The 18,747-nt window shown below is 52.0% G+C and overlaps 1 protein-coding gene across 4 annotated transcripts; it reads right to left on the bottom strand.

Annotated features, from left to right (window-relative positions):
• Positions 1 to 214: 214 nt before the first annotated feature.
• Positions 215 to 18,369, bottom strand: setd1ba (SET domain containing 1B, histone lysine methyltransferase a). Of its 4 annotated transcripts, none has more exons than XM_076044900.1 (18): positions 17,320 to 18,369; positions 16,759 to 16,875; positions 14,220 to 14,365; positions 13,839 to 13,937; positions 13,242 to 13,512; positions 12,518 to 12,639; positions 10,998 to 12,107; positions 8,008 to 8,772; positions 7,149 to 7,322; positions 6,764 to 7,063; positions 6,399 to 6,477; positions 5,890 to 6,279; positions 4,304 to 5,662; positions 3,660 to 3,826; positions 3,442 to 3,567; positions 3,222 to 3,341; positions 2,785 to 2,922; positions 215 to 2,369 (listed from the first exon to the last, which is right to left on the bottom strand). In XM_076044900.1, exons 3-18 carry the CDS (start codon positions 14,349 to 14,351, stop codon positions 2,196 to 2,198), a joined length of 5,526 nt encoding a protein of 1,841 aa, XP_075901015.1. In that variant the 5' UTR covers positions 14,352 to 14,365; positions 16,759 to 16,875; positions 17,320 to 18,369; the 3' UTR covers positions 215 to 2,195. The 4 variants fall into 4 exon arrangements, with proteins under 4 accessions (XP_075901015.1, XP_075901016.1, XP_075901013.1 ...); XM_076044901.1 differs by having other exon boundaries at positions 4,304 to 4,831; positions 5,528 to 5,662; positions 16,759 to 18,369; XM_076044898.1 differs by having other exon boundaries at positions 16,759 to 18,369.
• Between the last annotated feature and the right edge of the window lie 378 nt (positions 18,370 to 18,747).

The raw sequence follows: 18,747 nt of genomic DNA on the forward strand, positions 1-18,747 counted from the left end.
GAGTCTCCTGCATCTAACATGCAAAACGCCACGGGTGCAGTTTGCATGTTTTGCAACAGCGCTCGAGAAAATGGACGTGTGGAGGCACGTTGTGTTCAAGGTCGCGCACACATGCACGCGCGCACACACACACACACACACACACACACACACACACACACACACACACACACACACACACACACACACACCTGCTCATAAATCCAAAACGCTCTTTGTTGATTTTTGCAAAAACTTCTTTATTTCCATTTCTCCTTTTTCATACATTTGTTGTGTAATAAATAGACGTGAGGAACAGGCGTCGGTCGGTCCTCTTCCCAATGCCGATCCTGCACCTTTTGTCTTGTTTTTTTTCCTCCTTTATTCACACTGCAAACGACTTCATAGAATTTACAACCGAAAAAATAAAAAAAAAAAAGAAAAAAGAAAAAAGCTTGACACAAGCTGAATTTTCCTGCTACCAGCTCATTGCTCTCTTCATAATTTTTTTTTTCTTTTTACAAAGACCTCTGAGCTGTGTTCGTAGCCAATCCCAGGGAACAAAAATATATATATTTATATATTTATATAGCTATTCACAGTTACAGTATTTACATCTTCTAGGATTACAAAGCAGATGGGCAGAAAGTGAAGACGTTTCTACAAGAAACAATCTTTCAATAGGGGAAGGTGGAGGCTTTCTCCTGTACACAGTGGACTTCTTCTTTTTAAATAAACAACCTTGTTTTCAACCCTCTGATTCCTTTCACAGAGCTCTGAAAATATCTTTAAATACTCAGTCTTTTGTTTAAAAAAAAAGAAGAGATGCATCTTAAAAGTGTTACCCCTGTGGAGATTAAAAAAAAAAAAAAAAAAAGAAACCCAACAACTTAAGATCTTCTGTACAGGCAATCATATACAATATAAACATCACTGGTGGGAAAATAGAAATCAGACTTAATGAATGTAAAGCGACGACACATGACTGGCAGGGAGGGGAGGTGGGGGGGGGGGCTGCAGAGCGTTCCTGTTTGTAATATCTTAATTAGAGCAGAAACGAGAACCTTGTTGGACTCCGACTGGGAGGAAACACTGAGCGCTGGCGGCGCGATAGCAGTCGGGAGGAGGGCGAGTGAGCGAGAGACGTGTGTGTGCGTGAAGGAAGCCAAACGGCCGCAGTGTTGGCGAGGAGAGACAGGCGGTGAGGCCTCTGCCCCGCAGCTCACATTCATCTGAGCCCGCTGAGGTCAGCGGGGGCTGGGTGGGGTGGGGTGGGTCGGGGTCACCATTCTTATGGCACTTCGCACGAGACATTTCAGATTTTTTTTTTTTTTTTTGACGTTCTCGGCCTGAAACAAACTGCGTCCTGCAGGGGGCAGTGCACTCACGTTTACAAACACAAATTCTCTTAAAGAGAAGCCACACTCACACGCACACACACAAGGGGAGGGTCTACCTAAAGAGCAGGGGGGGGGGAGACACTGGAGCATAATTAATACCATTAGTTTCTTCTATTTTTTGCACATTGTCGTCTGCTTTTTGCATAAAGAAACAGGAAGCAGCATGATCCGGTTATCAGCTGGTGAGAGCAGGCGTGACGTCTGCAGTGCCCAGACTATTCTTTTTATTTTTTTGCAGCAGGGTTTTTTTTTTTTTTTTTTTTTTTTTAAATCAATTTGTTGTTGCTTCATCCTTCTTCTGAAAGTGTGTGATTTATTTTCAGGAGGACAATAATGTGAGTGCAGAGGAGGTAGGAGCACAGGGGCCCGGCCACCTGTGTGTGTGTGTGCGTGTGTGTGTGTGTATTTTTCTCCTGGCGCTCTTGTGCGTCTCAGCAGTTGTCAGTAAGCAGCGGAACTTGTGAGTCGGTACCGTGTGTGTGTGTGTGTGTGTGTGTGTGTGTGTGTGTGTGTGTAAAGCTTATGTGTGGGAGCGAATCAGGAGCAGACGTGTTGGGCGCAATACTGTCTGATGTCAGAAGGGAGGGGGAGGGGCTGAGAGGGGGGCATTTGAAAGGGAGGAGGGTCAGGTGTTTAGTGGATCTTGTCTTGATGGCAGATGCCAAAAAAAGAGGGGGATGAAAAAAAAATATTTTTTTTTTCATTCATGAGCACCATTAATCGTAAACAATCTAGAGTTTTTTTTTTTTCAAGGAAGTGCCTTGGGTACCGCCGGCTCTGGCTCCGCCCCCGAGGCCTGACCTCCGGCGGCGGTGGTTAGTTGAGTGTCCCGCGGCAGTTCTCGGCGCCGCACAGGCAGGGGATCTTCTCGTCCTCGATGGGGAACTTGTAGTCGTACGTGATCTCCTCATTGACGTTGATGGGCTGCCGCGAGTAGATGACGATCTTCTTCTGCGACTCCACCGTGATCACCTTGGCGTAACAGTTGGGCTGCACGGGGGGGGAGAGAGAAAAGAAAAGAAAAGAAAAGAAAAGAAAAGAAAAGAAAAGAAAAGAAAAGAAAAGAAAAGAAAAGAAAAGAAAAGAAAAGAAAAGTCATGCTGCTGCTGCTGCTGTTGCTGCGTCTTCATTAGCTGCGTTTTAGCTGCGTTTCCATTACGGGACGAGATTTTTACGAGAGTTACGGCTTATGCGCTTCGCACCATTCAATGGAAACACCTGCAAGTCGCAATTGTACCTTGTTGAAATTTTTTAGAAATATCATTTTTATTTTGTGAAAAACTGTAATGGAAACGCAGCTACTGAGAAGACAATGATAAATGATACACCAGACAACAAAATAACCATGGAAACACAACTGCTGGTGCTCGTGTGCGAGTTTTTTTGGTTTTTTTTTCCCACTTACGTTGCAGCTGTGGTTGATGAATCGGGCAAAGTTGCCGCACTTGGTGGCGTCGATGATGGTGTCGTGGTCGACGCGGAACATGTAGCTGCTGCCGATGCCCTCCTCCTCGTAGCGCTTCTCACGCATGTCGGCGATCACCTGTTGAGGGAGGAGTGGGGTGGGTGGGGGGGGGGGCTTTCTTCAATCAAAGTCCTGTTCTTATTGAGCAGAGCATTCTGGGATTTATAGTATTTGCGGTTCATGTGCTGTATAATAGTGGCGGGCCGGCTCTAGTAGTGATTTTGTGTTGCCTCATGGGCAGAATATATTGACAGTCCTGTGCGCTGGAGGCAGACAATCCCTTCACACACACCGCCTGTGCATTACATTGTTTCTGCTAAATGAGGATAAAACGCAGAGTGATAATGAAAGGGCCGAACCGGTCAACTTCCTCTCACCTGTCTGATGTTCTGGCCGACGTACTCGATCACCATCTCGTCGGCAGCGATGGGCTCCATGGCGAACAGGCCCCAGTCGTGGATGTGCGACTTGCAGAATCGGATCCTCTTCTTGCGGAACTACAGAAGAACGAAACAAACAAGAACGACGTCTCGCTCGGCCGCAAACATTGGCGCGACGGCCGCCCTCGGCTTTTTGCCTGACTTTGCTTCGCTCTACCTTCAGCTGGTTGAACTTCAGCAGGTCGCTGTCGCAGGCGAACGAGGACAGCAGGCGGCGCTGCTCCGAGCGGCGCTCCGATCCGGCCCTGGTGGAGGCGTGGACCTGCGCCGGGATGCTCATGCCCTGCAGGAAGGAGATGAAAGAGTTTGGGCATGTCCGTCACCCCGCCCCCCCCCCACCTGGCGGTGGGTCGGCCGGCCGGCGTGGCGGCTCACCTGCGTGTCGACCGGCGGCTCCTCCGACAGCAGCCTGGTGCTCTGCAGGTACTTGATCTTGTCCTTCTTGTCGATCTTGTAGTAGCCTTCACTGCGCGCGCAGCCGGTGGTGTGATCCCGCATGCCGTCGTCCCGCCTCTTCTTCTTCACGCGGGGGATGTTGGTAGGTGCAGCGGGGGGGGGGGTCAAGGAGGAAACTCAAAAAGATCTTCAGGCAGCGGCGAACAGAAAAAAAAACAAACAGTTCGCCCTTTTCACCAGCAGAGGGAGCTGCTCTTTGAGAAAAGCGCTAAGCGAGGCTTGGAATTAGAAACTAAGAATTGAATTCAAATCCCAGAAACATTTTAATTGGGAAAATTTGTATTGGGTGATATCTTGTTGAGAGTAGAACCCGCAACCACTGATAAATGGGTCGACTCCCCAGTTCTCTTCTGCTTTGTTATCGACTAAAACGTGTGACAGTTTTATATAAAAAAAACTAGCGAGGCAAAAATGGACAAACTCTCACAAACCTTCTCTAATCGTCTTCCTGTATATCCTTGAATGGCCAAGTCAGTTACTAATGTATGAAATGGAAATTTGCCTATTTTTTTTTTTGCATTTGATTTGAGATGACCTCTTGACCTTTGCGCAGTGAAGGATATGAGGGTGGTTGACCCACAGCGTGTCGTTGAGCCAGTCGTTGCCGTTGTCCTGCTGCAGCATCTTATCGTAGGTGATCTGCAGCAGCCGCACGTCCTCCTCGTCGATGCCCTCGTTCCAGATGTCGTACAGGATGGTCATCTCCTCGAAGTCAGACCGCCGCGCGAAGTAGGAGTGGGGCGGCGAGCTGACGGGGGAGAGGCTGCCCAGCAGCAGCTCCTCCCAGTTGCGCCGCTGCCGCCGCGTGGGCTTGGCGGGCGGTGCCGGCGGCTCGTCGTCGTAGGACAGGAAGCCGTCGTCCGCCGGCAGGACCGTCCGCCGCGGCTCCGCCTCCCCTTCCCGGAAGTCCAGGGTGGGCCGCTCGGGCGACTTGGCCGACGACGCCTTCTGCCCCGGCGGACCGCCCGGGTCGGGCAGCGGGCCGGCAGGCTCGGGGGGAACCTCCACAGACTCGTCCGCGCTCGAGAGCGCACCGGCCTTTTTGCCTTTGGGACGACCGGGTTTCTTCTTGGACGCGGCGACGGCGGCATCTGATGGCACAGGGACATCTAGAGTGAGAGCGGCGGCGGGAGGGTCCTCGGGGGCCCGGCCGGGGGGCTCGGGCCCGGCCGACGGCACCTGCGGGGGCGGCGCGCAGACGGACGGCTCCTTGAACACGGGCCGCTCGTCCAGGCTGTCGGACGATGCCTTCCTGTTCGGAGCGGGCGCCGCCGAGGGGTCCGGGAAGACCGGGGCGAAGGTCAGGTCCCGGCCGGGGGTGCGGGGGACGCCTGCGCTCAGGACGGGGGACTGCGAGGGGTAGGAGAAGGGGCTGCCGGGGATGTGGGGGGAGCTGAGCAGCAGGCTGCTGCCCGTCAGCGGGGCGTCGCTGCCCGGCGTGTTGGGCACCGTGTCCGTGCTCTGGGACTTGCCCAGGCTGCGGCCACGCTCCATCAGGTCCCTGCCGGGCGTGCGGGGGAGGTCCTCGTCCGTGGGGAGGCGGGGTCGCTGCGGGAGCTCGGGGAGGGGCCCGAGGGGCGGGTGAAGCAGGGAGCGCCCCTCTAGGGACGGGTGAGGAGGCAGGGGGAGGTGCATTAGGGAAGCGGCAGCAGCGGCGGCGGAGGAGGAGGAGGAGGAGGAGGAGGCGGCGGCGGCGGACGACGACTTGGGGAGCAGGGGGGTCGCGTCTGGGTGGGGGGGCGCGGGCCGGCCGGGGGTGCGCGGGACGTCCTCCGGCTGGGTTTTACCTTTGGCCTTGGTCTCCTGGTCACTGTCAGGCAGGGCACCTGTTGGGGTCGGAGGTCGCAGGCTGGAGAGGTGATGCTGGGCGTCAAGCTTGATGGAGGGGCTGCTGCCGTCCACTCTGACCTCCGGCTCTTTGACTGGAGGGGAAACATGAAAATATGCCAATGTAAATGTTATACATTTTCCTTTCTTTTTTTTTCTTTTTTTAGCTATTTAAAGGTCCAGTGTGTAAAATGTATTCCAGATTTCCATCCGACATGGGCTGAATACGAAAAGCGCTTTGGGCTTCCTTAAAACTTTTCTCCACTGGAGCTTTCAGACCAGACACTGTTGATTTCTTTGCAGGCTTTGTGGCCAGACTCACCCGGGACCCCCTGTGGTGACGGTGGTCTCAGCTCCTCCCCGGACGCCTCCTCCTCCTTCGGACTGGCAGCTCTGCGCTTGGCCTTGCCACTCACTTCCTCCCTGCCCCTCTGCTCCTGCTTGACCTCGGGGGCGGGGCTTCTGGCCTCAGCCGCCACCGCCGCCGCCGCCTCCTCTCTCGCCTCCTCGTCGGAGGACGAACTGGAGGAGGACGAGGACGAGGAGGAGGTCCGGGCCGCTTTGGCTTTGTCCTCCACGTCCAGCGAGGACAAGCGCTCGGCCTCCTCCGCCTCCTCTGCCTCGTCCTCGGAGCTCACCTCGTCCTCGGAGGACTCGGAGCTCTCCGACGACGAGTCCGAGCTGGACTTGGACGATGAGGAGCTTTCGGCTTCTGGGGAGGGGGAAACAAATTTTTAATTTGACACACACACACACACACACACACACACACACACACACACACACACACACACATACACACACAAAAGGAAGGTCTGACGCTCAGCTCACCGTCGTCGGACGAGTCGGAGGAGCTGCTCTCGCTGGAGGAGTCGGCTCCGCCCTCCGCATCCTCCTCACCGCCACTTCCCTGAGAGACCGGCACAAAATCAAAATTACGACTCAATCAAAACTGTTGTTCAGTCCATTTGTCCTGGAGGTTATGGCCCTGTGCATGGACAAACTACGGCCCGGGGGTCATACCTGGCCGGTTAAACTTTTTAATCCGGCCCACCAAACTTGAAGAAATTATGTTATGAATAAGTAAGTAAGTCAGTAAGTAAGTCAGTCAGTACTCTGTCAAAGTTCAGAACCCATTGCGGCCCCACCAGTCAAACAGTCTGCCCACCCCTGACAGAAAGACTGAGCTGACTTACTTTGGCAGCTAACAGCCGCTCCGCCGCCTCTCTGATGTCGGCCTCCTCCTCCCTATCGGACTCCTCCTCCTCCTTCTCCGAGGTGTCCGCCTCCTCCTCCTCTTCCTCCTCTTCGCCCTCGCTGTCCAGCTCAGCCGGCCGCGAGTGCCGCCGCTTAGCCGCCAGGGCGTCGGCGTCCGCCTTGGAGTCGTCGGCGGGTAGCTCGGCGGCGTCCTCCAGTTCGTCGTCCACCGGCGTGGAAGGTCTCGCTCGCTTGTTGTCCCCGGCCGACGCCGCCTCGGGCGGATCCTTCCGCTTCACCTGGACACAGCAGCCCAGCGGTTGACAGCAGCGCGGCAACGATAATGACACCCGACACGACATGACAGCGAAGAGCGTCGGTTACCTTGAAGGAGGGCAGGCGGATGGCTCCCCGCAGGCTGATGCCCAGGCCCATGCCCTCGTAGCCCAGACCCTCGCCCTTGTTCCAGTTCTCCAGCAGACTCGAACCCATCGTCTCCTTGGGTTTGGGCCGCTCCTCCTCCTTCCCCTCGGCCCCCTTCACTGGAGTCAGCGACGCCTGGACAAGCGAGATGAAGAGGTTTAAAAAAAAAAAAAAAAAAAAGCTGGACATTTAAAATATTATTAATCTACATCGCAAAAGAGGGTCCGGAAGTACGGAAGTGCATGGCTGCCACCCGAGAAAAAAAACAAAACAAAGCTCAGTATCACGTTATAACGTGCAACAATCACATTTTTAAGTTAAATGGTTTGCGTGAAAATGATCACGTAAAAAAAAAACAATCACGTAAAAAAAAAAACAACATCATGATAATTTTCACATAAATGCGCTTGCATCAACTAGAGTTGACTGAAAAGGAACCCACAGCGATTCAAAGTACTGTTTTCTAGTTGAATCGAGCTCTATCAGCTGTGTACAAATACAATAGAGCACTTCCCACTTATCTGTTCTAATTACTACGAAAGCGCATTGGTGCCACACTAGAAAAAAAAATAGGGCTCAGTATCACGTAACAACGTGGAAAAACGATCACGTAAAAATGTGATAGTTAACGTTAGAATGCAACACTGAGACCCGTTTTTCTTTCTAGAGTGGCAGCAATGTGCTTCCGTACGTAAGAGATGGAGGCAATGAGACATTGAGAGGTGCAACAACTTAAATCACTTGAAATTAGAACTTCATACTGCACACGCAGCAGACGACTGTTATTTCCAACCCTGGGAGCCCGAAATCGCCGACTCACCTTCGCCGAGCGCTCCTTCTTGTCCCACCAGTCGTCAAAGGCCCTGAAGGCCACCACCTCCACCATCTTGCGGTTGAGGTCCCTCTTCATGATGGCCTTCAGCTCCTTAACGATGACCAGCAGCACGCCGTCCACCGTGGCCTTGTGCGGGTCCTCCTTCTTGGTGTCGTATCCGGGCGGAGGGACGCTGGGGTTGAACTTTGGTACGCTGGGATTCTGCCACTGCTGTCCGGGCAGCGCCGCGCCGGCCCCCGTGGGCGTGGCACCCATGGACAGGGGGGCGTAGGGCCCCCCGAAAGAGGCGGCGGCGGCGGCGGCAGCGCCGTCCATGAAGTGCGGGTACGGGTAGGGCCCGCGGGTCTGGGCGATGCGACTCAGCATCTGCTGCTGCATCTGGAAGGACATGGGGACGGTGCTCCACTGCTCCCAGCGCAGGCAGTTCATCAGCTCCATCTGCATCAGCGGCACCATGCTGTGTGCGTAGGGCCCCAGGTGGGGCAGCATGTGGGGGTGCACGGCCGCGTGGGCCGCCAGGTGAGCGTGGTGCCCCTGCACGGCCGAGTGGGCCGCCAGGTGGTGGTGAGCGAGGGGGAAGCCGGCCTGGTGAGTCAGCGGGTGGAAGCCGGGGGGGGGCATGCCGATGGTCTGCATGGGGGACACGGCCGAGTTGACCACGATGCCCTTGCCGCAGTCCCCGCCGTCGATGGGCGAGCCCGGCATCTCGTCCTCGGAGATCTCCATGTCTTCTCCCGACGACTGGTTGGCCTGCGGAGAAACAAAACCAGTGTGAGCTGCGACAATCCAGACCGTCCATCCATCTTCTACCGCTTTACCAGGAGTTGGCTCGCGGGGGCAGCAGCCTCAGCAGAGACACCCAGGCTTCCCTGGCCCCAAGTCACCTCCTCTAGCTCGTCTGGCGGGACCCCAAGGTGTTCTTCCTCAAGGTCTCCTCCCCTCCTGGTGGGACATGCCTCTCCGGGGAGGCGTCCAGGAGGCATCCCAAACAGATGCCCAAGCCTGCGCAGGAGCAGCGGCTCTCCTCCAAGCTCCTCACCCTGCCCCCGAATGGTGCGCCAGGCTCAGCCACCCGACGGAGGAGCCTCATTTCGACCGCTTGTATCCGCGATCTGGTTCTTTTGGTAGTTACCCAAAGCTCATGACCACAGGGAGAGCAGAGCGTCGCCTTTCGGTTCAGCTCTTTCTTCACCACGAAAGATCGGTACGGCGACCGCTGCACCAATCCGCCTGCCGACCTCGCGCTCCATCTTTCCCTCACTCGTGAACAAGACCCCGACATACTTGAACTCCTGACCAACAGTTTATATTGAAATCTTCTCCGCTGGTCTGGTGAAATATACGCACATTTACTGGTGTTCGTTTTTCACTTTTTTTTTCTTTGGGTGGGGAATCAATTTAATCTGGTTTCGATGTTTTCGTGTAAAGTTTGGCATGTTGAATATTTAGGACATGAGCTATTTTTTTTATGTCCACTGAGTTTTTGTGCAAGCGGCAGTGCAACCAAGTCATTCTCATGAATGTATACACATTCAGCATTGTAATGTTTTTTTCGCCACGTCAGTCTACTGTAGTTTTTTCCCGTTGCCCAAAACAGATCGTTTCAAAGCTGGGCCGAGTTCAAAGTTCAGCGTTTGCAATGACACAGTCAAACAGAAGTGACCTGCGTCTGTGGTCAGCATGTTTCCAAACAGACTATTTGCTCAGGGCATCAAACACTTGACGGCCTCTTTGCACTGAGGTTACAAATGTGAGCGTGCTGCACAACGTGCCTGTGCTATCTGCCCCTCGTTAGCCTAAAAGCATCTGCGCAAATGGAAAGTGTGCAAACGCGGCACGGGAGCTGCCGCCGCCGCCGCCGTGCGATTGACATGTTTGCACTTCTTGCTTTGTGATCGCTCGAAATGCGAGGCGGCCAATCCTGTCAGACCTCACCGCACCAGGAAGTGTGCTGCTGAATGGAGCCAACAGCCAAAACTGTTTTTCTCCGCCGCGAGCGTGCGGCAAGTGTTGGAAAGAGGAAACAAGAGCGTTCCATCCCCCCAACAGAGGAGAGGCTCTCGTTTTGTGTCTTTCACGCCGCAAAGAGTAGAAATGCGTCGACGGAGGGCAGATGGTGTTACATCAAAACGCAGACCTCAACGCCCCGTCAGTGTGAAGGTATTTGAGAGGCTCCGAGCGATTCACCCAGAGCTTCTCATTCACGACTCACTCCACTTGTTTAATATAAACTCTCAAAGGAATTCGGCTTTCACTTTTGTAAGTTTCAAAAGAAGAAAAAAAAAAAAGAAGCGTTAAACAAAAAAAAAGATGGAAAAGAAACGCTCGTCCAACAGTCTCAGAGATCTTTCCATGCACGCGGCAGACTCCCTCTCAGGTATGTTCACGCCGCGGCTGTTGTGAAACTCAACCCGTTAGAAGAAAGGGAAAGTCTAATACCGCTACTACATGCCTTACTGAAACCAAAGCTCACATCCCGTGTCCTGCTTCTAACTGCCGGCCTCGTAGTAAACGTCAACACACACTGGGGATGTTAACAACTCATCGACTATCGATGAGTTGTCGATGAAGAATTCAATTCAATTCAATCGATTACGTTAAAGTGGTCGCAATTAATTCACATTGGACCCTCAACATTATTGAAGAGTGAAATAATGTCTTCCTTACACATTTTTCATTGTGAAATTCAAGTTCTCAGGAAAAAACGTCTCTTATCAATGAATCGTTAATTGACCAATACGGTCAATCAACTAACGATTAATGAATGAATTGATAACTTGCATCCCTAACACACACACACACACATTAACCATCTGCATCAACTAATCACTTTCTATAGTCAGTGGTCCGTTTTGCATAACTGCGGATGCACTTCCCAGCAAAACTTTGCAGACATGAATGAGAGCGTGCGTGTTAGCTGCCTCTGACCGGAGAAACACTCAACTCGTCAATGAAAAGGTAAAAAGGCGTCTTACCACATCCATGTTCTCCGTGGGGGTGCTCCCTCGGAAATGTCCGTCCTTGAGGTCACTGTTGCTCGTCTTCTCCTGCGCAGGGGAGCTGACCTGCTTGAGCAGCGAAGCCGTCCCCGGGATGGGCTCCTCGTCTTCCGAGTCGGGCAGCGGGGTCGGACTGATGTCCTCCAAGCCCGTGCTCTCGGGACGGGAATTCTGCTGGCCGCCGTGGGAGTTCCCCGAGTAGGGCGGGATGGGCGACAGCTGCGAGGACGAGGAGGAGATGGGACTCCCCTCCATTCGCACCTCGTTGTCCGAGTCCCGCTCCTCCAGGAACGGCAGCAGCTTTGTCCTTTTTTCCTTGAGAAGCATCTCAATACGGGAGTCCAGGCTGTTGCGCTCGGGGTCCAGCGCGGGGGAGCCGGGCGAGGGGCAGTGCTCGGGCGTCCGCGGGGGAGGGGTGGCTGGCTGGGGCACTGTGGGCTCCGGCGGGGGCTCGGGGATGGGAGGGGTTTCGGGTCGCTCCTTGATGGGCACAAAGTCAGTAGACGCGGCGAGGGGCGGCTGCGGCGGCCGCAGGTACTCGCTCTCCCTCTGGGACGGGTGATGGAACGATGGTTCCGACGGGGGGAACGCCGGGGGCAGTGGAGCCTGGTAGGGCGAGAAGGCCGACTTGAAGTTTGGCGTCGCCGGTGGCGGTGTGTAAGTGAAGGAGGGCGTTGAGGGAGGCGGGGGCTCGGGTGGCGTGAGCTGGTGCTGTTTGAAAGGAGCTTGCTCGGACGTGGAACCCCGGAACATGTTGCTGCGGTACTGAGGCCTCTCCGGCCTGCGGTTGTACGCATCTTGGAACTTGCTCTCGTGCCTCCGCGACTTGTAAGCCCCCGAGCTCTCGGCCCGGCCCCCAGACTGATAGGCAGGTGTCGACTGCCGGCTGGAGTAATTGGAGTCCTGCGAGAAGGGCGTCCCCGACTGGCGAGGGGTGTGAGGGGTTCCCTGGGACTGAGGCGTGTCCTGCCTTAAGCTGGAGTAGCCCGTTTCCAGGGACAGCGGGGTGGTGGAGCTGCTGGGCGGCAGAGTTCCTCCGGCCGCTGACATACTGCTCTCAGACAACCTCCGGATGGGTTCGCAGGCCTGAAGGGAAACAAACAGGTTCATTATTGACGGTGAAACAATTTGCCGTCGTCACACGAGCAAAACCTTACACAGGCCTGACATCTAGATGTCCACCTTGTCAATTTACCAGCTCAAAGTTACTTAAAAGGTGAACCAGTGGTGAGTAAAGGTTTTTCGAGGTGCCGAGCTCGACCAAAGTGCACATTTTAATGGCTTAGTGACTACTAGACAACAGGTGAGGGTCTGGATAACACTGCCTCAGCTCAGGTCTACCACCTGCTGCAGCGATAAGGTGAACAACAGATAAGAACATTAGCATGCATTGTTTCTACACATTAAAACACTGTTGCAAGGTTTGCAAACACCAGCGCAGGTCGCATGGAGCAATATCATCAGTGAAGTCCCTGTACTGTTCGGTTTGTCGTTACCAGTAAAGCCTCCGCCAGACTCCGAGGGGAAACTTCTCTGGCTTCCTCTCCACCGACGGGCAGCGTCTGCGGATTGTAGCTGCCATTCATCATGAGCTGGAAGTACCTCAGGCGATTCTCACCTGCAGCGTGGTGAACATGGGCCGGTGCCAGGTTAATAAAAAAATGATTTTGTTGAAATTTTAAACAGATCGCACACAGCAGTCGCTAACTCAGGCAGCGGAGCTGCAAACCGATGATCCGAATAGCCTGATTAATAAGTGAATGCAGTCCAAATTGAAAGCTTCATTATCGCCAAGCAATATATTCACTGTTACTAGAATGAATGACGCATAGCACATTTGCAAAGCTAATCGCGTTTTAAAAACAGAAACACGCCACTGAATGACACAAAGTTTTGCATAAATGTGTGCGGAGCACGTGCTTCCACAACACCAGTTTGCATTTGTTTACAGATGTGGAAATGAAGCCCAGTGGGAGTCAACATGCACCCTCCGCTCTGGGGCTTGTGGGAGCAGGACACATTCAATGAAATTCAATTATCCCACGTTACCAGGCAATGCGCGTAAATACGGCCACGTGACACGTACCCCGACCCTTGATGAATCAAAAACGCGGACAAGACGCGCGAGTGTCGGTTCTGCAGCTGCAACAGCGCATCATGCATGAATGAGCACGCGCGTGCGTGTGTGTGTGTGTGTGAGTAACGACCGTCTGTGTTTACCTTTCGGGTCCAGCTCCACGTGGATGAGGTTTCCCATAACAGACGTGTCGTGGAGCGACTGCACGGCCACCTTGGCGGCTTTAACCGACTCGAAAACGACTTTGGCAATGCCCAGGTGCTTCTTGTTCTTGGGATTGTACAGGATCTCCACCTCCTCGATCTCCCCGAATTTTTTGCACATGTCAGTGAGGAATCCTTCCCTGATGTTGTCGTTGAGCCGAGCGAACGTCACCTCCTTGGGGGGCACGGGGCCGATGTAGCAGTCGTCGATCTGCGGGCAGAACGACAAGCCGTTATGATTCCGGGATGCTCTGCGGGAGGGGGGGGGGTAAACGTCGCACCACGTGCGCGACAGTTGTAACAACTGCGGGGAAGGGAGAGAAACACGCCAGTGTCCCTCTGGAGCTGCTCGTCCCTTACGAACCGGAGCGAGGAGTCGCTTTGGACTCAAACGACCCTCCGTCAAACTCCGTCGATCATAAATTCCCTCGACATCCCGGAGATAAGTGAGGGGGGTGTGTCTGCAACTTTTGACAGCCCCCACATCTCCACATGGACAGCAAGGCGTGCATCGTGTCATTCTGTCTGAGCAGATACCTTAAACTTCGGCACCGGCAGGTCCGCCTCTTTGTACTTAGTCCAGAGACGACCGATCCTCGGGTCCCGGACCATGTCCACTGGCGGGCTCCCGGGGTTCTGTGTGAGGAAAGGGGGGGAGGGGAGGGGAGGGCAGGGCAGGGGGGCCACAAGATTAACCAAGCGGCGAGAACTTGTTGCGAAAGCTGCTCTGCCGAGTACCGACCACGCTGCTTGATTTTGAACGCGTACAAAACACAAACAGCGGACGGGCTGACGTTGACCATCCTGGAACATGCCCGTGGCCACGGCACTTGCAGCCACACCGGAGCCTATCATGGAGGTCGGCTACTCGGTTACTATTGTAGCCGCCTGGCTGCGGCGAAACGCGGCAACACTCACGGGCATGCTGAAAGTCTGCCCATCGTAGCGATACAGCTTGTGCGATCCCTTCTTGAGCGCCGGGTCGATGATCAACTTGTAACTTCTCCAGTGGTGGCTCCGCTTCTCCGCCGCGCCGGGATGACTGTCCATGCCGTTCGCCAAACCTGAAACGACAGGCAAGGCGACAGGGAGAGGAGAGCCGCGGTGAGGCAACGCTGAGGCAACGGCTACGGTTTACAAGCCCCCAACACTTTCTAACCAGCCAGGCGCCGCAAACAGCATGACTTCGTCGGGCTGGGGTAACCCCCAGTGAGGGCAAAAAAACGGGATCTGCTACACGGAAAAATAGACGTTAGCGTGGCTAAAGAAAGAGACGAGGAGGGGAGAGAGAGAGAAAAAAAAAAGAACCAAGCTCACTTGAACTCTGCTTTCTGCCATGGTCCTCGTTCAATCTGTTCCTCTCGCCCGGCTTGGACATGGCTCGTCCGATCGAGTGATTCTTGCTTCAATTGATGAAAAGAAGATATCGCCGTGCGTTCGCCGCGATCATGACATGATTTCGCCTAAAGAATACTGCCTCCTTTACGGCGAGAGCCAACACATATTGTGTGTCTCTAGGTCTGTAGCTTCTGTCTCTCCCACAATACACCGCTAGGCTTGCCCACCCCCGAGCCGAGCCGCACTTTCGACACGAGCTCGCCGCTTTTTTTTGTACTGCTAACCTCACGATGTTACCACGTCGCCTGAATTAACTGGTGCCATTTATTTTTCTTTCTCCCGGTCGCCGCCGGTTGCAAGTCAACGTTCGACAGCCAGTGTCCTCGCTAACGGCTTTGTGTCGCTAAAGCCCTTAATCATTTTTCATGTGGAATCTGTCGATTGCATTTACCTAAATGGCAAACACAAGATCGACTCGAGGGGGGGGTATGTTCGCAACCGCCACTAAAGGGTTGTAAATGTGGGCTTTCCCTTGCAGGTGTGCGTGTGTCGTGTACAGTCCCCGTTCTTTAAGTTCTAAAATGTTAGACCCCGGCCGTGTTTGAATACGAACACATCAAAGAAAGGGGGGAGGAGGACCCGAGTGTTTGTGTGCTAGTTGTTGACAATGTGGTAAGAGGAATACGATTTCAATTCACAACTCCGTTTGCGGAAAGCCGGATTTTAAATCCCATACATTTTCTTCAATTACACAGCAAATGCATTTAGTTAGAATTGAAAACATAACCGTGTGGTTTCAGCTTTTGGAAGTGGGTATTTTATTTAAAATAAAATAAAAAATAAAAACCGCGAAGCATTTACTTTTATGTCATCTGCAACTCGCCATAGTTCCGTGCCGTTAACATGTATTTTATTTTATTTATTTATTTTTACATTTCGGCGTTGTTTATTGTCGAACAAACTGGGTTTTGTTTGACATTGCCTGGTATTTCGCAGTGCTCGGGCAATTGGCTGGTTAACAGCGGTGGCTCGGCTGGCCAATCAGAGCGGAGCAGCAGCTGAGCCGTCTGCTATTAGAGGCACGGCTCCCGAGTCCTTCAACAGAGAGCAGAGAGAGGGGGCCGAGCGCTCATGGCAGCCATTTTCCTAAATAAAAAGGACTCAATGGCCTATATGGGTTTCCTTTGTTCCAAAAAGGGATCTTACACTTGATTTCCTCACCTCTCACGGACTATTGATAAAACTATGATTCCTCCTTGAAAGGATTGAGAAGAAGGAAGAGAATGTGCTGGATGTAATGACATTTTGAGCCTTTTTTTCCCTTTGCCTGGAGTCCATCTTTGTCTGATCTAGGTCATGGCACACCCATATATATAATACTATTTATGTTAAGTAAAAAGTTGCCAAAATATTGTGAATAAACGGTAATGGTTTATTTTTTTTTATCAATTAAAAGAGAAAACACAGTTAAAGTGAACATGTGTGATGGCTGATTGTTGGCACTGCACTTTTTGTGGCCTTGTAGGATAAGAGTTACCATGAGTAAGTTCAACTCTTTCATCGTAATTCAAATCTTTTTGCTTCTGTAGTGTTGTGATGTGAGGCATGCGGCTATTACAAGTAATTTTTTTACCTGAAATATTTTTTTATAAGACGTTATGTTTATCTTTACCCTTAAAAATGGCATGTTTATAAATATATGTAGACTTCACATTGTAGGTTATTTGGCACAGCTCCTCAACTGAAAAGGTGGATTGACTAATGACCTTTTACCTTAATAGTTTATTCTGTCTGCATTTTTTCCTACTCCTGACTGATAGCACATTTGCTCTGATTAATGACTGAAAACAATTTCCTCTCACAACAGCAACAAATTTCACTCCTGAGCGTTTGGGTTGTAGCCTACCTACAGCTGTGGAGACAACTCAAAGCACGTTTAGGTTTGAACTTTGCCATGAAGCAACCAAACGTGTCCACCTTGTTTAAAGGGCACATTCAATTGTCCAAAAACAGGGAAAAAACAGACAGGTAGTCCCCCTTTACACACTCCAAAATCATTTAAAAATAGTCTGTCAATTGTACAGAGGAAACAAAAGGAAGCACAACTACGAAAAATTACCTCGTTGCTTTGGTGAAACGCAGTTAATAGGCCTAAACGGAGGGGCAGGAGGAATGTTTTCAGCTCCATCTTCGGATCCTCTAATATTGGCACTAACAAGGGGTGGGAGAGCGTCTCCTGTGAAAGGAAGGAATCCATTAGCACGAAGAAAGAGCTCTTGTGAAAACTTTTGTATTTTTTTTCTTCTTGTTGATCTGTGGCAGGCAATGCCTTTTTCTGTCCCCTGCATGCGAACATGCATTTTGAAGCATCATCTGAGTGGGCAATATGCAAACCATCTCTCTCTCTTTCTTTGAAGACAGGATTTGCAGTCAAGTAGGCTTTAACCCCGTCTTATTTCGACACTTCTAACAGAACGCAAGTTAAACAGGTAATGTTATGGAAGGTAAAAAAATTTTTTTTTTTTAAAGCAATTTTACCTTTTATCATTTTATATGTTCAAGTATTATTCTCTCTGTTACAGTATTGAAAAGTATGTTTTTGAGACGTAACCAGATAGATATTATCGTATCATAGCATTACATTTTAATAACGTATTTTTGATTAATACTGCAAACTTACATTTGTATTCAAAACATGTAATCCATGTCTTATTACGAGAAGAGAAAATAATAGAGAGGGGAGTCTCGATTGTTTTAGTGCTTCCTTTCTTCCAGAAAAAAAAGAAGTCGTTACGGTGACGGGATGGGCTACGATCATGTTTTTCTCTGCCTGTTCTCTTGTCTCAAAATGGCTTCTCTACAGACAAAGGAGGGCAGTGTGCTGTGAAATGTTGCTGCGCCATAACTGGGTGGGTGAGGCTCGCGCATACGGGAGAGTGGAGGCTTTTCGGTCGATGTTTTCTCGTTGTTTCGACGTCATTTTTTCCATTCACATCGTCGTGGAGATGTTTTACCCTCCCTTTTTGCCCCCGACACTTTCTACGTTTGTCAAGGGCAACAACGCTCGCCGGGAGTTTGAGGAAGCGTAATAGAAGAAGATGGCGAACTGTGCTGGACGTTAGTTTAGCGGCGTTGCCTCGCTGGACGGCTGCCATTTGGAGTGCGAGCGAGGCGCGTTGCTGCTGCTGCTGCACCCCCACACTGCCATATAAGGTCATGAGGACTCTGGCGCCCTTGCTGTTCTGTATCTGGGTAGAAAAACAGTGGGGGTTGCTTCCGGCTTCCGCGTGCACTCGCGCGCGCGAGGCAGACTGACAAGGGTATGGCGTGGAAAAAAACGTATGCTTGTAAGTGCTTCACTGCAGATTCAGTAATTCGAGGAGATGCGATTTACTGTTTACCGATAGTGGAGGCAAAGAGAAAGGGGAGTTTCATTTTCTTGCGTGCTTGGACCGGGATTTCCTGATAAACCGCCTGGAATGCACGTACAAAGCAGCCTGCCGTTAATGAATGCGAACGTCACAGGGGCTATTAGTTGTTGTCGGAGGCCTGTTTTTCCTGTTCACCCGGCCGCCTCTTGCGCGCGTTCCCTCCATTTCCCGGGTCACGAGGCTGCTCGCAACCATGTCCGTACTCAGCGCTCTAGACTAGAGCTCTCAAATTGGAGACAAAATGGCGACAGCGGGACTCGCACATTCAACACCAGTGAAAGGGTAAAATCGCTGTCAGATCTGCCTGCAGGTTATTTGTAGGCGTTAGCTTGGAACAGAGGGAAAGAAATCGTCTGTAGTGGGGGGTAGCTGCTCGCCACAGCTTTGCGCGCCGCTGACAGTCTGGAATATTCCACACAGAGGATTGGCCTCTCCTGGAGGACAGCTGTCTCTCTGCTCGGCGAAAAGCTATTTTTGACAAACGGGTCTTTGTGTAATTAATTGATTAAACTGGGATGCACTCCTGTGGATATGCTGTTAATCTTCTGGATAATTTGGTATCCTTTTTTTTTTCTGGAGAGAGCTAAAAGGGGCTGCCTTGCTTATATGTATAGGCAGTCATTTTTCCCCCTTGTAGTCTCAGTCAAATAAGCACTCCTTTTTTCGTATCTTAGGCC

Source organism: Nelusetta ayraudi, unplaced genomic scaffold (genome assembly GCF_046127955.1).
Source record: "Nelusetta ayraudi isolate G7.1 ecotype Tasmania unplaced genomic scaffold, CSIRO-AGI_Nayr_v1 ptg000083l, whole genome shotgun sequence".
Taxonomy (NCBI): Eukaryota; Metazoa; Chordata; class Actinopteri; order Tetraodontiformes; family Monacanthidae; genus Nelusetta; species Nelusetta ayraudi.